Source organism: Homarus americanus, unplaced genomic scaffold (genome assembly GCF_018991925.1).
Source record: "Homarus americanus isolate GMGI-L3 unplaced genomic scaffold, GMGI_Hamer_2.0 scaffold41135, whole genome shotgun sequence".
Lineage (NCBI taxonomy): Eukaryota > Metazoa > Arthropoda > Malacostraca > Decapoda > Nephropidae > Homarus > Homarus americanus.
The window spans coordinates 3,405-19,371 of record NW_024757606.1 but is presented as its reverse complement, the minus strand read 5'-3'; the positions used below and the strand labels follow the sequence as shown (position 1 = coordinate 19,371).

Below are 15,967 nucleotides of genomic sequence, written 5' to 3'. Positions count from 1 at the left end.
CCCGTCTTCCTTCCCATTTCTTCTTTTCCACCCTCCTTCCCATCTCCTCTCCTCCCTCTCCTCCTCTTTCTCCCCTCTGTCCCTCTCTTCCCACCCTCCCTCCTTCTAATCCTCCTCTCCTCCCTCCTCCCGGTTCCTCTCCATACCTCCTCCTACTCCTCCTTTCCTCCCACCTCCCCCTTCCTCCCACCTCTCACCTCCTCTCACCCTCTCCTTCTCCTCCTCCCCTCTCTCCCATCTCATCCCACCCTCTCCCTCTCCCACCCTCCATCTTCTCCTCCCACCCCTTTCCTCCCACCCTCTCCTTCTCCTCCTCCCCTCTCTCCCATCTCATCCCACCCTCTCCCTCTCACCCTCCATCTTCTCCTCCCCCCCTTTTCTCTCACCCTCCCTCCCTCCTCTCCCCTACCCCTCTTACCTGCTTATAGTAACAGTATGAATGGATTGACTCTAGAACTTTATTTCAATTCACTGAGTTTAATTAGGAAGACTCGGTATTTAATATTCATTGCCGTAGCGTCAGTCAAATTGGCTTTCCTCTTCGTGTTGATAGGGTGAATAACAGTGACTATATTCTACGGTATAAGTTCATTTGTTGACGCTTTTATATAGTCTGTCTGTCAGGGTAAGTAACAGTGGAATAATAGTCGATATCTTCATTCCCTGTGCTTGTCGGTGGTGATCATGGAGGTGTTGGGCCATTGTCTTGTGATGATTTCTGTCTGTCACTGGTAGCATTGTAATTATCTCGCTGTGTCATGCGGTAGACCTAATGGTATATACCTCACTGTTCAGTCTACCATTGTTTTGCCTACCAGTCTGGGCCACTAGTGAGAGTTCCGATGAAAAAAAAAAATAGTCCACTGTCCCATATCACTGTAGGCTTAGTAGTGGATGCATCATTTATGTGTATATCTCAGATTTCTCGTGCCGTTGTAGGTTCACCAGAGGAAAGGCCATTGTAAACAAATCTCTCAGCCTCTGTAGGCCTACAGTTTATGTATCAGTGGGAGCTCCTTTGTAAATAATAGATGTCATGTCTTGGACGTCCACCTCCCTCGTTCTATACTTACTCTCGTCCTCCTTCCCTTCCTTCCTTCCTTCCTTCCTTTCCTTCCTTCCTTCCTTCCTTCCTTCCTTCCTTCTTCTTCCTCGTGCTTCTCCTCCTCCTCATCTTTCCCTCCCTTACATACCTCTTCCTTCCTCCTCTTGCTAGTCCTATCTTGTTTTCTCCTCATCTCTCCCTTACATCGCCCTCTTCCTCACTTTCCATTTCATTTTTATCCTCTCTTCCACCTTCTTTTCTTGCTATTTCCCTATTCCCCTTTACATTCTTATCCTCCCTCCCATACTCCCATACATTCTTCTCCTTCCCACCGTCTCTTCAACCATCTTCTTATCCTTCTCCCTCCCTCTCCTGCTCCTTTCCCCATCATCTCTCCTTCACCTCCCAACCCCTTCACCCTCTTTTCCTCCCCCTCACTTCTTCCTCCCCCCCACTTCCTCCCCTCCCACCCTCTTCTCCTCATTTCCTCCTATCCCTCCTTTCCCTCCTCTCCTCCACCTCTTCCCCTCTTTCTCGCCATCTCTTCCCATTCCCTTTCCCCCTCCTTCTCTTCCTGCCCTTTTCCCCCTCTCCACCTCTCCTCCTCCTCTCCTTCCCCTCTCCTCCTCCTCTCCTTCCCTCTCCTCCTCCCATCTCTTCCTCCTCTCCTCTTTCTCCTACTCGTTCCCTTCTTCCTAATGGAGCCTCTCTCACCTACCTCCCCCCCTCCTTTCCTACTTCCTCATCGCTCTCTCTTCTTGGCCTCTTCACCCTCCTTCACCCTCCTTCACCTCTCTCCCTGAGTCATCTTCAGGAGGGTGGTTCGCAAAATACCTCTGGCTAATTAAATTCAATTAATGAAAGCCCCCCTCCTCCCTCCCCATCCCTCCCTCCCTATCCCCCCTCCCCTACGCCCCCAACTTGATTAAATCCTGAAGGTAACGTGCTGGCAGGTGGAATAATGGGATATTAACCCTTAGGTGTACCTGTATTAGGGGTAGTGTCCTTATTTCCTCCTGAGCTTCACTTAGTACTACTCACTTCACCTCAAGCTGACCGTACAATAGTTTCTTGGTGGAGGTTGGAAATCCTCCTCTCCCCTCCCCCTCTCTCTCGTCTTCTCTTCTTTACCCTACTTCCATCCTTCCATCATCCCTCCTTCACCATCCTTCCTCCTCCTTCACCTATCCTTCTCCCTCCTTCACCCATCCTTCCTCCCTCCTTCATCTTTCATTCCTCCTTCCTTTCACCTATCCTTCCTCCATCCTCCACCTCCTCCTCCTTCACGTATCCTTCCTTCCTCTTCACCCATCCTTACCTCCCTCCTTCACCCATCCTTCTCCCTCCTTCTTCATTTATCCCTCCTCCCTCCTTCACCCATCCTTCCTCCCTCCTTCATCTTTCTTCCTTCTTCCCTCCTTCTCCTTCTTCCCCTTCACCCCCACCCCTTAACCCTCCCTCCTCTCTCTCCTTCACCCTTCCTTCCTCTTTCACCTTTGCTCCCTCCTTCACCCTTCCTCCCTCCTTCACCCTTTCTCCCTCCTTCACCTTTCTCCCCTTCACTCTTCCTCATTCAAACTTTAGAATACGTGTAAGAAGGAGAAGGTGAGTCAAAATGAGACAGTTATGATGTTTGGGTGGCAGATGGTTGAAGGGTTTGTTTGTTCTTGTTCTATAGGTTAGAAGCTGTGCGTGCGTGCGTGCGTGCGTGCGTGGCGTGCGTGCGTGCGAGTTGGAGAGTGTTTGGGTATCTGTCTGTCTTATTTGAACGATAAAATAATTCTCTCATGGACGGACAGACATATTCATAATCGCCCCAAGCAGGTACGGGGGTTTATTAGGCACCTTTTGCAGCCTGTGTAATGCGAAGTGGTAAAGTGTTACAGCGCCTAACAGGGGAAGCAGCGGAGTTCATCCTTGCCTTCCCAGACTTAGATGATGAAGGGTGACAGTACCAGGGTGGCCACTGGTTGTGTTAACGAGTTATATATAATGTAGGAATACTGACGGATGGTAGCGATCACCAGAATATAGGCAGCCAAGAGTGAACGGTGACTGTGTTGAGGAAGGACGAAGAGACAACAACATAGCCAGCTGGACTCTCACTGTGGCCAGTGCCTCCTCGGGTCATCATGCCTCCACCCTCTAGTAACGACGCCGGATAATAACAAAATCTAGGATAATAACCATGCCTCGGTAATGGTGATGATGCCGGGGAATAATAAAGAAGGGGAGAAAGCCATTGTGTTAAATGGCACGCGTCGCTCTAAGCCGGTGTCAAATATAACGCCGACCTAAATGGCTTCGTATGTTGGAATGGCGTGTTTTGCCGAGATTAGCCATACAATTTAGTGGTCAGGGGACGTCACTTGTTCTCTTACTATACCAACGAAAAGGTTTAAATTATTTGACTCAAACAACGACATATCTTTAGCTCGTGGGGTATTTTTTCCTGGAGGACGTAGCTGAGGGAAGACGATCGCTGTATGAACAAAAGACCTGGGAAAAAAATTCAGGAGACGTGATGACTTATGAGGTGGTTTATCAGCTTGAGGTTAGCGTCAGTAACTTGTGTATTCTAGGAGATCAGGTCACCAGGAGATAAGGCCATCAGGAGATTAGGTCACTCGAGAGGTCAAGACACCAGGGGATCAAGACAACAGGGAGATTAGGACACCAGGGAGATCAGGATACCAGGAGATCAGGATACCAGGGAGATCAAGACACCAGGGGATCAGATCACCAGTGGGTTCGGGGCACCAGGGATTTGGACACCAGGAGATCAGGACACCAGGTAGAGGGGGTGATGACATACAGCTGCTGCACTCACCTGGTGGACGAGGGCCGGGAACAAGGAGGGACTACGGGGTGCCGGGACAGGTAGGATAGTGGTGGGTTGTAGGTGACCTGGAGTTACCTGTGAGTGTAGTTAAGATCATATTAACGGAAACAACATTACAGGTGTTTCCAGAGGGATGACAACATTGCATCAGCTCTATTATTGTCATGCCTTTCGCCTCGGTCTCTTGTGGGAGGAAGTTCTCGCTTGAATAATAATAATAATAATAATAATAATAATAATAATAATAATAATAATAATAATAATACCGGAGATGATATTGATGATCGCTGATGAAGATGATGACCTATAATTATACACCATTCGAGTCAGGTTACAATACATAAATAATAAACGGAAATCAAATTCATCTAACCACATCTAGGGGTCATTAGACGGGCCATTATAATATGATATTTTTTATGTCTGTTATCACTTTGGCTGTTGATGAAACCCAGTGTTCAGCCTCGGTAGGAAGTGAATTTGGATAATTAAAGCTTCAGATCACAGGACTAGTTTATGAGTTTTGCGTGTGGGTGGACGTGTGCGTGGGCCGAGTGCAATTTGGTTTTTATTATGACAAATTATGCTAGATGTCGGTGTGTGTGTGTGTGTGAGTCTGCTCGCCTCGCAAGCGAATGGACCTGGATTCGATCCCCGGGCAGGAGGAAACTATGGGCAAGTTTCTTGACGCCATTTGCCTCTGTCTTCCCAGCAGTAATTGGGAACCCTGATGTTAATCGACTTCAGGGTTTATTTAGTTATTTATTACTTGTACTTATTACTGGTATTTGTTTTTCTCTCATCTCTATAGTTTAAGTCTTTTGCTGTTGTTTTGAGTAACTGTTTATGTTTTCTCCCAACTTATGACATTTGCATTTTTAGAATATATCATTATATTATATCACCCATGATGATTATCTGTATTTAAAACAAAACAACACTTAGGTAATATTCATTAAGGTTAGGTTAACTTAGTTTAAGTTTTATATTAAACAATTTATTAATACCTAATATGATTTAGTCAAATAGAGACAACCTTTTGGGTTTTACTACTTCAACTTAATTAAGATTAATTCGTATAGGTTAAAATATAATCTGTTTCAGTTAAAACGTCGTTTACTGTCATATGATGGCTAAATTATACTAAGCAGGTTAGGTTAGGTTAGGTTTGGTCAGGTCAGGTCAGGTCAGGTCAGGTCAGGTCAGGTCAGGTCACGTTTTTGTATGAAGGTATTCATTTATATGTTAAATGTATGATCTCAGCAGTGGTTCTCAACCTTGTTTGCCCATACCCTTTTGTGTGTTTTTTGTTGTTGTGTTTTTGTTTTGTTTTTTTTTTTGTTGTTGATCTACAGGATCGTTTATGGCCAGTCAAAACTTCCCCAAAGATAAATACATAGAAGTTATCACTAATGGCAATTATTCCTGTTTAGTGTAACATATAATATATTTGGTGGATTACCATTTTATATTTGTTTATTTTTGTATTATTTAAGTCACTTATTTGTTGACATTTATCTTAGAATAAGTAAATATTATTAAAAAGAACATTGAAAAACTGTGAAGTGACTTTGTAACATATAATTAAGTCAGATGATAATACAAATACGAACGTTCTGTCAAGCTCGGAAAGAGTTGTCCGGGGGTCTAGCTAGCCCAGTCGGAGCTTGATTAGACAAAAAAACTACTTTTGGGTATTTTTTTTACACCATTTGCCTCTGTCTACCAGCAGTAATAGGAACCTAGATGTTAATCGATTTGCGAATTGTGTTTCGGAGTAATGGTTAGCCAGTGCAGTTGGCAGGTTGTCCGGTCTTCTCGGGCTGTTCCTGACACTGGGTCTTGCAGCTCGTTAACTCAAGGTGTGGTTGCTGTATTGGTAACAGCTTCTAAATCTTAAATAAATTCACGCTAGGTGGCCCTAGGGCCGGTCATCCTCGTACACGAGGGTCAACCGTTTGTTATTATATGTGCATACACACGCATCATACTTGCAGCAGCTAGCTCTACCTCCCCTTCCCTGGCTGGATCATCTCTCTTGATGAGGACAGAAAAATGCTGACCGACCAAAGTTCTTTCATATCGGTATTCTGGGATGATAACCTTCCATGCCTGCTTCCTTCCGTAAGATAACCTTACCCTGCCTCCTCCTTCCCTAGATAACCTTACCCTGCCTCCTTCCTTCCGTTAAGATAACCTTGCCCTGCCTCCCTCCTTCCCTAAGATAACCTTACCCTGCCTCCCTCCTTCCTAAGATAACCCTTTCCCGCCTCCTCCTTCCCTAAGATAACCTTACCCTGCCTCCCTCCTTCCCTAAGATAACCTTACCCTGCCTCCCTCCCTAAGATAACCTTACCCTGCCTCCCTCCTTCCCTAAGATAACCTTACCCTGCCTCCCTCCTTCCCTAAGATAACCTTACCCTGCCTCCTCCTTCCCTAAGATAACCTTACCCCTGCCTCCCTCCTTCCCTAAGATAACCTTACCTCCTGCCTCCTCCTTCCCTAAGATAACCTTACCTTTCCTGACTGAATTACTCAGAATAGGCAAACTGTACTACAAGCTTTGTCAATAAATTTGTTAAACTAAAACTTCCTCCTCTGATAGCTTTATTCCTTTGAATGCCTTACCCTCCCTCTCTTCCGATAGCCTTACCCTCCTCCTTCTGATAATCTTACCCTCCCTTTCTCCGATTCTCTTGCCGCCCTCCCTCCTTCTGATAGCCTTACCCTCCTCGCTCTTTCTGAAACCCTTACCTCCCTCTCGTTCTGATAGCCTTACTCCCCCTCCTTCCCTAACTGCCAGTTCATCTCTCCTTGTAGAAAGAATAGCGTTTGTGGATTAAATGTAAGTGAAATAGGTTTTTTACATTCTCCAAGCGGGGCTTAAAAGGTAAATTGCATGTTGGATTCTTTTACACGTACAGATGAAAGTGAAATGTAAATTATGAATTGTATTCTGTTTACATATAGTGAAACCTTAAATGTAAATTGTATTTGGATTATTTTACAAATATATAACCGAAAAGAAAATAATGATTGTGATTTTTGTAAACATATAACCGAGCGTTGTGTGAGCAGTAGACGAGGAGTTCTTGAAGGTGCGTCTTGAGTTGAACTGCAATAAATAAGGATTAGGACGGGGCCACGGGGGATCAGGTAGCTAGGGAGGTTGATAACGACTCAGTATAAGGGTTCGAATCAGGAGTTCAGTGCAGTGTTGGCACAGGTCTATGGGTTTTGGTGTTGATATTGATATTGGAAGTTTATTTAACCAGAAAAATTATGATACGGTCGATAATAATAACAATATTGACATGGCCTGAGCTCTTAGTGTCACCTAATAAATACTGTACATTTATCTCATGGAGGTATTATGTAACATTTAGTATCATCCGAAAATAGTTGGCAAGGTGTGTATCAGGGTTGTGGTACAAGGTGTGTATCAGGGGTTGTGGTGTTTGAAAGGTGTGTATCAGGGGTTGTGGTGTTGGCAAGGTGTATCAGGGGTTGTGGTGTTGCATGTATCAGGTTGTGGTGTTGGCAAGGTGTGTATCAGGGTTGTGGTGTTGGCAAGGTGTGTATCAGGGTTGTGGTGGCAAGGTGTGTATCAGGGGTTGTGGTGTTGGCAAGGTGTGTATCAGGGGTTGTGGTGTTGGCAAGTGTATCAGGGGTTGTGTGTGTTGGCATGTCAAGTGTGTGTTTGTAGGTGTGGTTGTGGTGTTGGCAAGGTGTGTATCAGGGGTTGTGGTGTTGGCAAGGTGTGTATCAGGGTTGTGGTGTTGGCAAGGTGTGTATCAGGGGTTGTGGTGTTGGCAAGGTGTGTATCAGGGGTTGTGGTGTTGTGTAAGGTGTGTATCAGGGGTTGTGGTGTTGGCAAGGTGTGTATCAGGGTTGTGGTGTTGGCAGGTGTGTATAGGTGTTGTGGGTGTTGGGGGTGTGTTGGTTTGTGTGTTGGGGTGTTGGGGGTTGTGTGTGTGGGTGTGTGTGGGTGTGTGTGTTGAAGGTTTGTATTTTTGTGTGTGTGTGTGTTTGTGTGTGTTGTGGGTGTGTGTGTGTGTGTGTGTGTGTGTGTGTGTTGTGGGTGTGTGGGTGTGTGTGTGTGTGTGTGTGTGTGTGTGTGTGTGTGTGTGTTGTGTGTGTGTTTGTGTGTGTGTGTTTGTGTGTGTGTGTGTGTGTGTGTGTGGTGTGTGTGTGTGTGTGTGTGTGTGTGTGTGTGTGTGTGTGTGTGTGTGTGTGTGTGTGTGTGTGTGTGTGTGTGTGTGTGTGTGTGTGTGTGTGTGTGTGTGTGTGTGTGTGTGTGTGTGTGTGTGTGTGTGTGTGTGTGTGTGTGTGTGAGTGTGTGTGTGTGTGTGTGTGTGTGTGTGTGTGTGTGTGTGTGTGTGTGTGTGTGTGTGTGTGTGTGTGTGTGTGTGTGTGTGTGTGTGTGTGTGTGTGTGTGTGTGTGTGTGTGTGTGTGTGTGTGTGATGGTTGGGATAGACCGACAGGTCAGGCCAGCCTCCTACCACCACCTAACACCATGACCGCTGCCTGCCACGTGTTTATTGGACACGTATCGCAATCTTTTCGCTGTCTGTCTGGGTGCTGTATTTTCAAATATGTATTTATGGGTATAAGGAATAGATGCCAGTAATTGTGTGACCACCCATAGCGAAATATACACTCTTATATTTTATTATCTTTCTCAGCAGTGTTTCCATGGTAAGCAATTTTGTTCTTAATGACAGTATTCTATTATTTCTTTAGTTTTTAATTCATTAACAAATAAAGACACTGTACATTATTCAGAGTGTTCAGTACATTATCAGCCACCCATAATCTTCTGGTGTGCATCAAAACAAGGCACTGTTTTGCCACCTCATTGAACTATACCCTGGACCTGGAGCATTCGCCACAGCCGTTCAGACACGGTTTCTGATGACTTTTCACAGAACAGTTTGCTGGAAGTTTCTTGAAGGCTGCGGGAGAGGATGAAAATATTCTTTTAGTGGTGTGTTGTGGAAAGGTAATTTGGTCAGGTTTTCTGTGTGTGTGTGAGATTGGGTTAATTGTTGAAGGACTCTGCAGGTGCCAGCATGGATGTGTGTTGGACTTTGTATAACCATGAGACGTCGAGGTCATGACACGCGGCTGATTCCTCCTCCAACACCCAGCAGGAGAATTGACATTAAACTGTGAAATTAACCGGACTGGAGACTTGTAAATTTGTTGCTGACATTCACTTTTTTGTTAGGAATTGAAAGTTATAACTATGTGTGGGTCATTTATAGATACGAATATAGTGACTTTGTGCTATGGGTGAAGTACATGAGAATATTGATGGTGGACTAACCAAGAGGGAGGAGGTGTGAGGACCCTGGGACGCAACAGTTGAGGGAGGGAGGGAGGAAGCCATCACACATAACAATAGAGATTGACCTACCATCTGCCTCCCTCTCCATTTGTGTTGTTTCCTCTATCGGTGTACGTGTCTTTATCTTTGTGTGTGCGTGTCTCTTCTGCTTCTGTGTGTCCCGTTTGTCATGTCTATATTTTATACATTTTGGTGGTCTGTTCCTGGGACAGCGAGGCATCATCCACCTGGACATGATGTCGCATCTCAGATTTTTGGTATATTTTATGCATATTTTCTCTGGTCTGATGGTTGTGGACAGTGAAGTTGTAACAAGCAATGAGGAGATGTGAATACTGTAGTTGTAAATGTTTCTTTGGTTGGGATTCGAACCAGATCAATGGTTTGCTTGACGAGTATGTAGATATTAGTGTGTGGATTGTGTCTATCTTTGGGCTGATAATTTCTGGTGTGTTTTGTGTTAAATAAAAATTTTGCTGAGAGACATAAGATTTTTAGCTCATAATGTGCAAATGTGATAATGAAAGAAGCTGTGTTTAATGAAATGAATACAGAAGCATTAGCAACATGAGTGATTTTTATTTTCTGTAAATAACTGCGATGGGGAGTGGAGTGTGTGTGTGTGTGTGTGTGTGTGTGTGTGTGTGTGTGTGTGTGTGTGTGTGTGTGTGTGTGTGTGTGTGTGTGTGTGTGGAGGTGAGTGAGAACTCTGTGGGAGCCATGGTGGTGGGGGCGTCCTCCTCTTTGTGTGAGAGTGATGATGACGAGGAGGGGCAGGAGGAGGAGAGTGGGAAGGGAGGTGAGGAGACAGAGTGAGGGTACGGAACGAAAGGGGAGGGGAAATGAAGGCGGGGAGGGGGAATAGAGAAGTAGTTGTTGAAGGGGAGGAGAAAAAGGAGAAGATGGAGGAAGGAGATTGGGAGGGGGAGAGAGAGAGAATTGCTGTTGGAGAGGAGGGGAGGAGAAAGGGAGGATATGGATGAAGGGAGGAAGAAAAATTGCTGTTGGTGGGAAGGGAGGGAGAGAAGATGGAGGAAGAAAGGGAGAAGGTGGAGGGAAGAGAGAGAGGAATTGCTGTTGGGAGGGAGGGAGGAGAAAGGGAGGATATGGATGAAAGGAGGAAAGAAAATTGTTGTTGGAGAAAGGGAGAAAGAATCGTTGGCTGTTATGATGTTATTACTGCAACAACTAAGAGTTAAATTTCCAGTCAACACATTTTCTGTAAATGCAACACACATAAATACACACCAGGAAGAACATTCATGAGACTCTGGGCTGGGGAGCAGGTGGAAGGATGTGGGAGAATGGGGAGGGGAGGACGTGGCTGGGGAGGACAGCCGAGGACAGGGAGGGACAGGACCAGGGAGGACAGCCAGGGAGATGTGGCCAGGGAGGAGGATGCTGTTGGGGAGAATGTAGCTGGGAGGATGCTGTTGGGGAGGAAGCTGTTGGGGAGAATATGGCTGGGAGGATGTGGCTGGGGAGGATGCTGTTGTGGGAGAATGTGGCTGGGAGGATGTGGCTGGGGAGGGATGCTGTTGGGAGGATGCTGTTGGGGGAGGATGTATGGCTGGGAAGAGACGTTGTTGGGGAGAATGCTGTTGGGAGGAATATCATTGTGTGCGGTGGTCAGGGGACGTGGCTGGGAGAACTTTCCTGGGGAGGGGGACATGTGGCTGGGGAGGAGGGCTTGCTGGGAGGAACACCTGGGGAGGGACGTGGCCAGGGAGGGACGTGTGGGAGGACGTGGCTGGGAGGACTGTGGCCTGGGAGGACATGGCTGGAGGACAGCCGAGAGGACGTAGCTGGGGGAGGACGTAGCGGGGATGAGCGTGGCGAGGAGGGCGTGTCGGGAGGGACGTAGCCGGGGAGGGACAGCCAGGGGAGGACAGGGGAGGGACGTGGCTGGGGAGGGACGGCTGGGGGACTGTGTCGGGAGGGACAGTCGGGGAGGACGTAGCCAGGAGGGACTGTGTGAGGAGGGACGCTTGTGTGGGGAGGACGTGGCCGGGGAGGACGTGGCTGGGGAGGGACGTAGCTGGGAGGGACATGTGTGGGGAGGGGACGTGGCTGGGGAGGACTGTGGGGAGGACGTGGCTGGGGAGGGGACGTAGCCAGGGAGGGACTTGGCCAGGGAGGGACGTAGCCGAGGAGGGACGTAGCTGGGGAGGGACAGCCAGGCAGGACATGGCTGGGGAGGACTGTCGGAGGGACGTAGCTGGGGAGGACGTGGCCGAGAGGACATGGCTGGGGAGGGACAGCCTGGGGAGGACGTAGCCAGCAGGGAGGACAGCCGGGGAGGGTATGGCCGGGGAGGACGTGGAGGAGGACGTGGCCAGGGGAGGGACGTGGCTGGGGAGGACATGGCCAGGGGGGACGTGGTCTGGGGGACGTGGCTGGGGAGGACGTGGCTGGGGAGGGAGGCACGGGAGGGACTGTGGTGGAGAGGGGACAGGGAGGGCAGTGGCTGGGAGGACCGTGGCTGGGGAGGGGGACGTGGCTGGGGGACCTGGCCGGGGAGGGAGAGGTGGCTGGGGAGGGACCTTGTGGCTGGGGAGGACATGTGGCTGGGGAGGGGACATGTGGCTGGGAGGACGTGGTCGGGGAGGAGGACCTGTGGCCAGGGAGGACGTGGGGAGGGTGGCTGGGGAGGACGTGGCTATGGGAGGAGGGTAGTGGGGAGGGACGTGGCTGGAGGGAGGACATGTCGAGGAGGGACATTGTGGCTGGGGAGGGACTGTGGCTGGGGAGGACGTGTGGGAGGGACGTGGCCAGGGAGGGACGTGGCCAGGGGAGGGACGTGTGGCCGGGGAGGGACATGCGTGGCTGGGGGAGGGACGTGGCTGGGGAGGACGTGGCTGGGGAGGGTGTGGGGGGGGACGTGGCGGTGTGTGGGGGAGGGGTGTAGCTGGGGAGGGACAGTGGCTGGGGAGGACGTAGCTGGGGGAGGACTGGTGGCTGGGGAGGGACGTGTCTGGGAGGTTGTGGCCGGGAGGACGCGAGGAGGACTGGCCGGGGAGGACGTGGCCAGGAGGACGTGGCTGGGGAGGACGTGGCTGGGGAGGACGTGGCCGAGGGAGACGTGGCTGGGGAGGACGTGGCTGGGGAGGGACGTGGCTGGGGAGGACGTGGCTGGGGAGGGACGTGCAACAGGGAGGGACGTGGCTGGGGAGGGACAGTGGCTGGGGACATGGCCAGGGAGGACGTAGCCGGAGGAGGACGTGGCTGGGGAGGGACGTGGCTGGGGAGGACACCAGCTGGGGACATGGCCAGGGACGTAGCTGGGAGGGACATGGCTGGGGAGGACAGCCAGGGGAGGACGTGGCCAGGGGGACGTGTGGGGAGGACTGTGTGGGGAGGTGTGAGGGCTGGGGAGGACATGGGGAGGACATGTGTGGGGGAGGACATGTGGGGAGGGACCCCATGAGGGGGACATGTGGGGAGGGGACGTGGCCGGGGAGGACGTGGCCAGGGGGATGTAGGTGGGACGTGTGTGAGGAGGACGTGTGAGGACTGTGTGGCTGGGAGGACGTGTGGGGGAGGGATGCGTAGCCGGGAGGACATGAGAGAGACGTGGCTGGGAGACAGCTGGGGAGGACAGTCGAGGACTGTGGGAGGACATGGCTGGGGGGAGAGGACAGCGGAGGAGGACGTGGCTGGGGAGGACATGTGGGGAGGGACGTGGTCGGGAGGACGGGGAGGACTGTGGGGAGGACGTGGCCAGGGAGGACTGTGTGAGGACATGTCAGGGGGACGTGGCTGGGAGGACGTGGCCGGGGAGGACTGTGTGGGGAGGGACGCAGTGGGGAGGACCTCGTGGCTGGGGAGGGACGTAGCTGGGGAGGACGTGGCTCGGGGACTGAGGACATGGCGCTGATGAGGACATGCGGGGAGGACGTGTGGCCAGGGACTGTAGGGAGGACGTGAGCCAGGGAAGGATGTGAAGGAGGACATGGCCAGGGAGGACATGTCAGGGAGGACGTGTGAGGAGGGACCCATGTCGAGGAGGGACATGTCGAGGGAGGACAGCCAGGGAGGACCTAGCTGGGACATGTGGGAGGGACGTGTGTGAGGAGGACATGTGGGGAGGATGTGTGGGAGGGACATGTCGGGGAGGGACGTGGCTAGGGATGTGTGGACTGAGGAGGACAATGAGGGAGGGACAGCCTGGGGAGGACGTAGCCAGGGAGGACGTGGTTGAGGAGGACAGCTGAGGAGGACCAGTGGGGGAGGGACATGGCTGGGGAGGACATGTGGGGAGGGGGATGTTGGGGACCTAGTGGGGAGGTGTGGCGGGGAGACCAGCTGGGAGGACGTGGCTGGGGAGGACATGTGGGGAGGACGTTGCCAGGGGGATGTGGCTGGGGACGTCTGGAGGGGGATGTGGCCAGGAGGGACGTGGCTGGGGGGACGTGGTGAGGGGGACAGTCAGGAGGGACTGTGTGGAGGAGGGACAGCAGGGGAGGACATGTCGGGGAGGACGATGGCTAGGGGAGGACGGCTGGGGAGGACAGGGGAAGGACAGCTGGGAGGATGTGAACAGGGAGGACAATGGCCAGGGGAGGACATGTGCAGGAGGACGTGGCCAGGGAGGACGTCTAGCTGGGAGGGACTATGGCCAGAGGAGGACGTGTGAGGAGGGAGCTGGGGGGACATGTCTGGGAGGACATGTGAGGACATGGCCAGGGACCCTGTGGCCGGGGAGGACGTGTCAGGGAGGACAGTAGCCGAGGAGGACTATGTCAGGAGGAACTGTGGGGAGGACATGTGTGAGGACCTTGTCCAAGGACATGTGGGAGACGTGGCCAGGGGAGGGACAGTGGCTGGGGAGGGACAGTGGCCGGGAGGACGTGGCTGGGGAGGACAGCCAGTGGGGACAGCCAGTGAGGACGGCTGGTGGCTGGGGAGGGACTGGCCGGGGAGGATGGTGTGCTGGGGGACAGTGGCTGCTGGGAGGACATGTCAGGGAGCTGGGGAGGGACATGGCTGGGGAGGACAGCTGGGAGGGACGTGCTGGGGAGGACATCAGTCAGGACTGGCCGGGAGGACGTGTGGGGGACGTGAGGACGTGCCAGGGACCCGTGAGGGGACTTGAGAGGACAGCCGGGACGTAGCCAGGAGATGTGGCTGGGAAGGATGTAGTCAGGAGGACGTAGCTGGGGAGGACGTAGCCGGGGATGTAGTCAGGAGGACGTAGCCAGGAGGACAGCCAGGGAGGAGGGACGTGAGGTCGGGAGGGACGTGGCTGGGAGGACTGTGGCGGGAGGGAGGCCAATGGCTGGGGAGGACTGGTGGGAGGACGTGTGGGGACTGTGGCTGGGAGGGACGTGGCTGGGACGTGGTGGGAGGGACATGTGTGGGGAGGACAGCCAGGGGGGACGTGTGGGGGGACTGTCAGGGGACGTGGCTGGGGAGGGACTGTGGCTGGGGAGGGACAGCTGGGAAGGACAGCCGAGGACAGCCAGTGGGGGACGTGGCTGGGGAGGGACTGTGTGGGGAGGACGTGGCTGGGAGACATGCAGCTGGGGAGGGACGTGGCCGAGGACGGCTGGCTGGGGAGGACATGGCTGGGGAGGGGACATTGTGGCCGGGAGGACGTGTCCAGGGGGGACGTAGCTGGGGAGGACATGGCCAGGGAGGACGTGGCTGGGAGGACGTGTGGGGAGGGACATGTGGGGGGAGGGACGTCAGTGGGGAGGACTGTGGGGAGGACGTGGCTGGAGGGACAGCATGGGGAGGACGTAGTCAGGAGGACAGTCAGGGAGGGACGTAGCTGGGGAAGGACGTAGCTGGGGAGGACGTAGCTGGGGAGAGGTGAGGAGGACGTGGCTGGGGAGGACGTGAGCCGGGAGGACGTTGTCGGGGAGGACGTAATGGGGAGGGACATGGCTGGGAAGGACGTGGCTGGGAGGACGTGCTGGGGAGGACGTAGCCGAGGAGGACGGGTGGGAAGACGTAGCTGAGGAGGACGTAGCTGGGGAGGACGTAGCTGGGGAGGACGTAGCTGGGAGGACGTAGCCGAGGAGGACGTAGCTGGGGAGGACTGTAGCTGGGAGGACGTAGCTGGAGGACGTAGCCGGGGAGGACGTGGGGCAGGGGAGGAGGACGTAGCCGAGGAGGACGTAGCTGGGGAGGACGTAGCTGGGGAGGACGTGCGGGGGAGGACGGGGTGGGAAGAGACGTGGGGAAGCCGGGGAGGATGAAGCTGGGGAGGACGTAGCTGGGGAGGATGTAGTGTGAGGATCGAAGTGGAGGGGAGGACGTAGCTGGGAGGACGTAGTGGGGAGGACGTAGCTGGGAGGGCGTAGTTGGGGCGACGTAGCAGGGGGAGGACGTAGCCGAGGAGGGACGTAGCTGAGGAGGACGTAGCTGAGGACGTGTTGGGAGGACGTAGCTGGGGAGGATGCAACTGGGAGGACGTGGGTGGGGAGGAACATTAACGTGGGTGATACCAAACTTTCGTCGTGGAGCTGTTTGGATTTTATTGGTTCGCTCCTCAACTCCCGACGGAGGCGTGTAGTGGCTCCTCCCTCTCTCCCTCCTCCTTCCTTCCTTCCTTCCGTCCCTCCTTCCTCCCTTTTCTCTTCCTTTCTCTTTCTCCTTCTCCTTTCCTCCTCTTTTCTATCTCTTTTTCCTCTTTCTCTTTTTCCCATTTCTTTCTTCCCTTTCCTAACCCCTTCTATCTATCTGTTCGAATCCTTCCCTTTCTCCCCCTCCTCCTCATTCTCT

At 52.5% G+C, this 15,967-nt stretch overlaps 1 protein-coding gene across 1 annotated transcript; it reads right to left on the bottom strand.

The window, feature by feature from the left end:
• Positions 1-14,925: 14,925 nt before the first annotated feature.
• On the bottom strand, positions 14,926-15,675 carry LOC121857596 (vegetative cell wall protein gp1-like). Its single transcript, XM_042353668.1, has one exon. It carries the CDS (start codon positions 15,673-15,675, stop codon positions 14,926-14,928), a length of 750 nt encoding a protein of 249 aa, XP_042209602.1.
• Positions 15,676-15,967: the final 292 nt, after the last annotated feature.

What these genes read in the sequence shown, in the direction of transcription:
- LOC121857596 (XM_042353668.1), bottom strand. Translation starts at nt 15,675, where the DNA reads ATGTTCCTCCCCACCCACGTCCTCCCAGTTGCATCCTCCCCAGCTACG.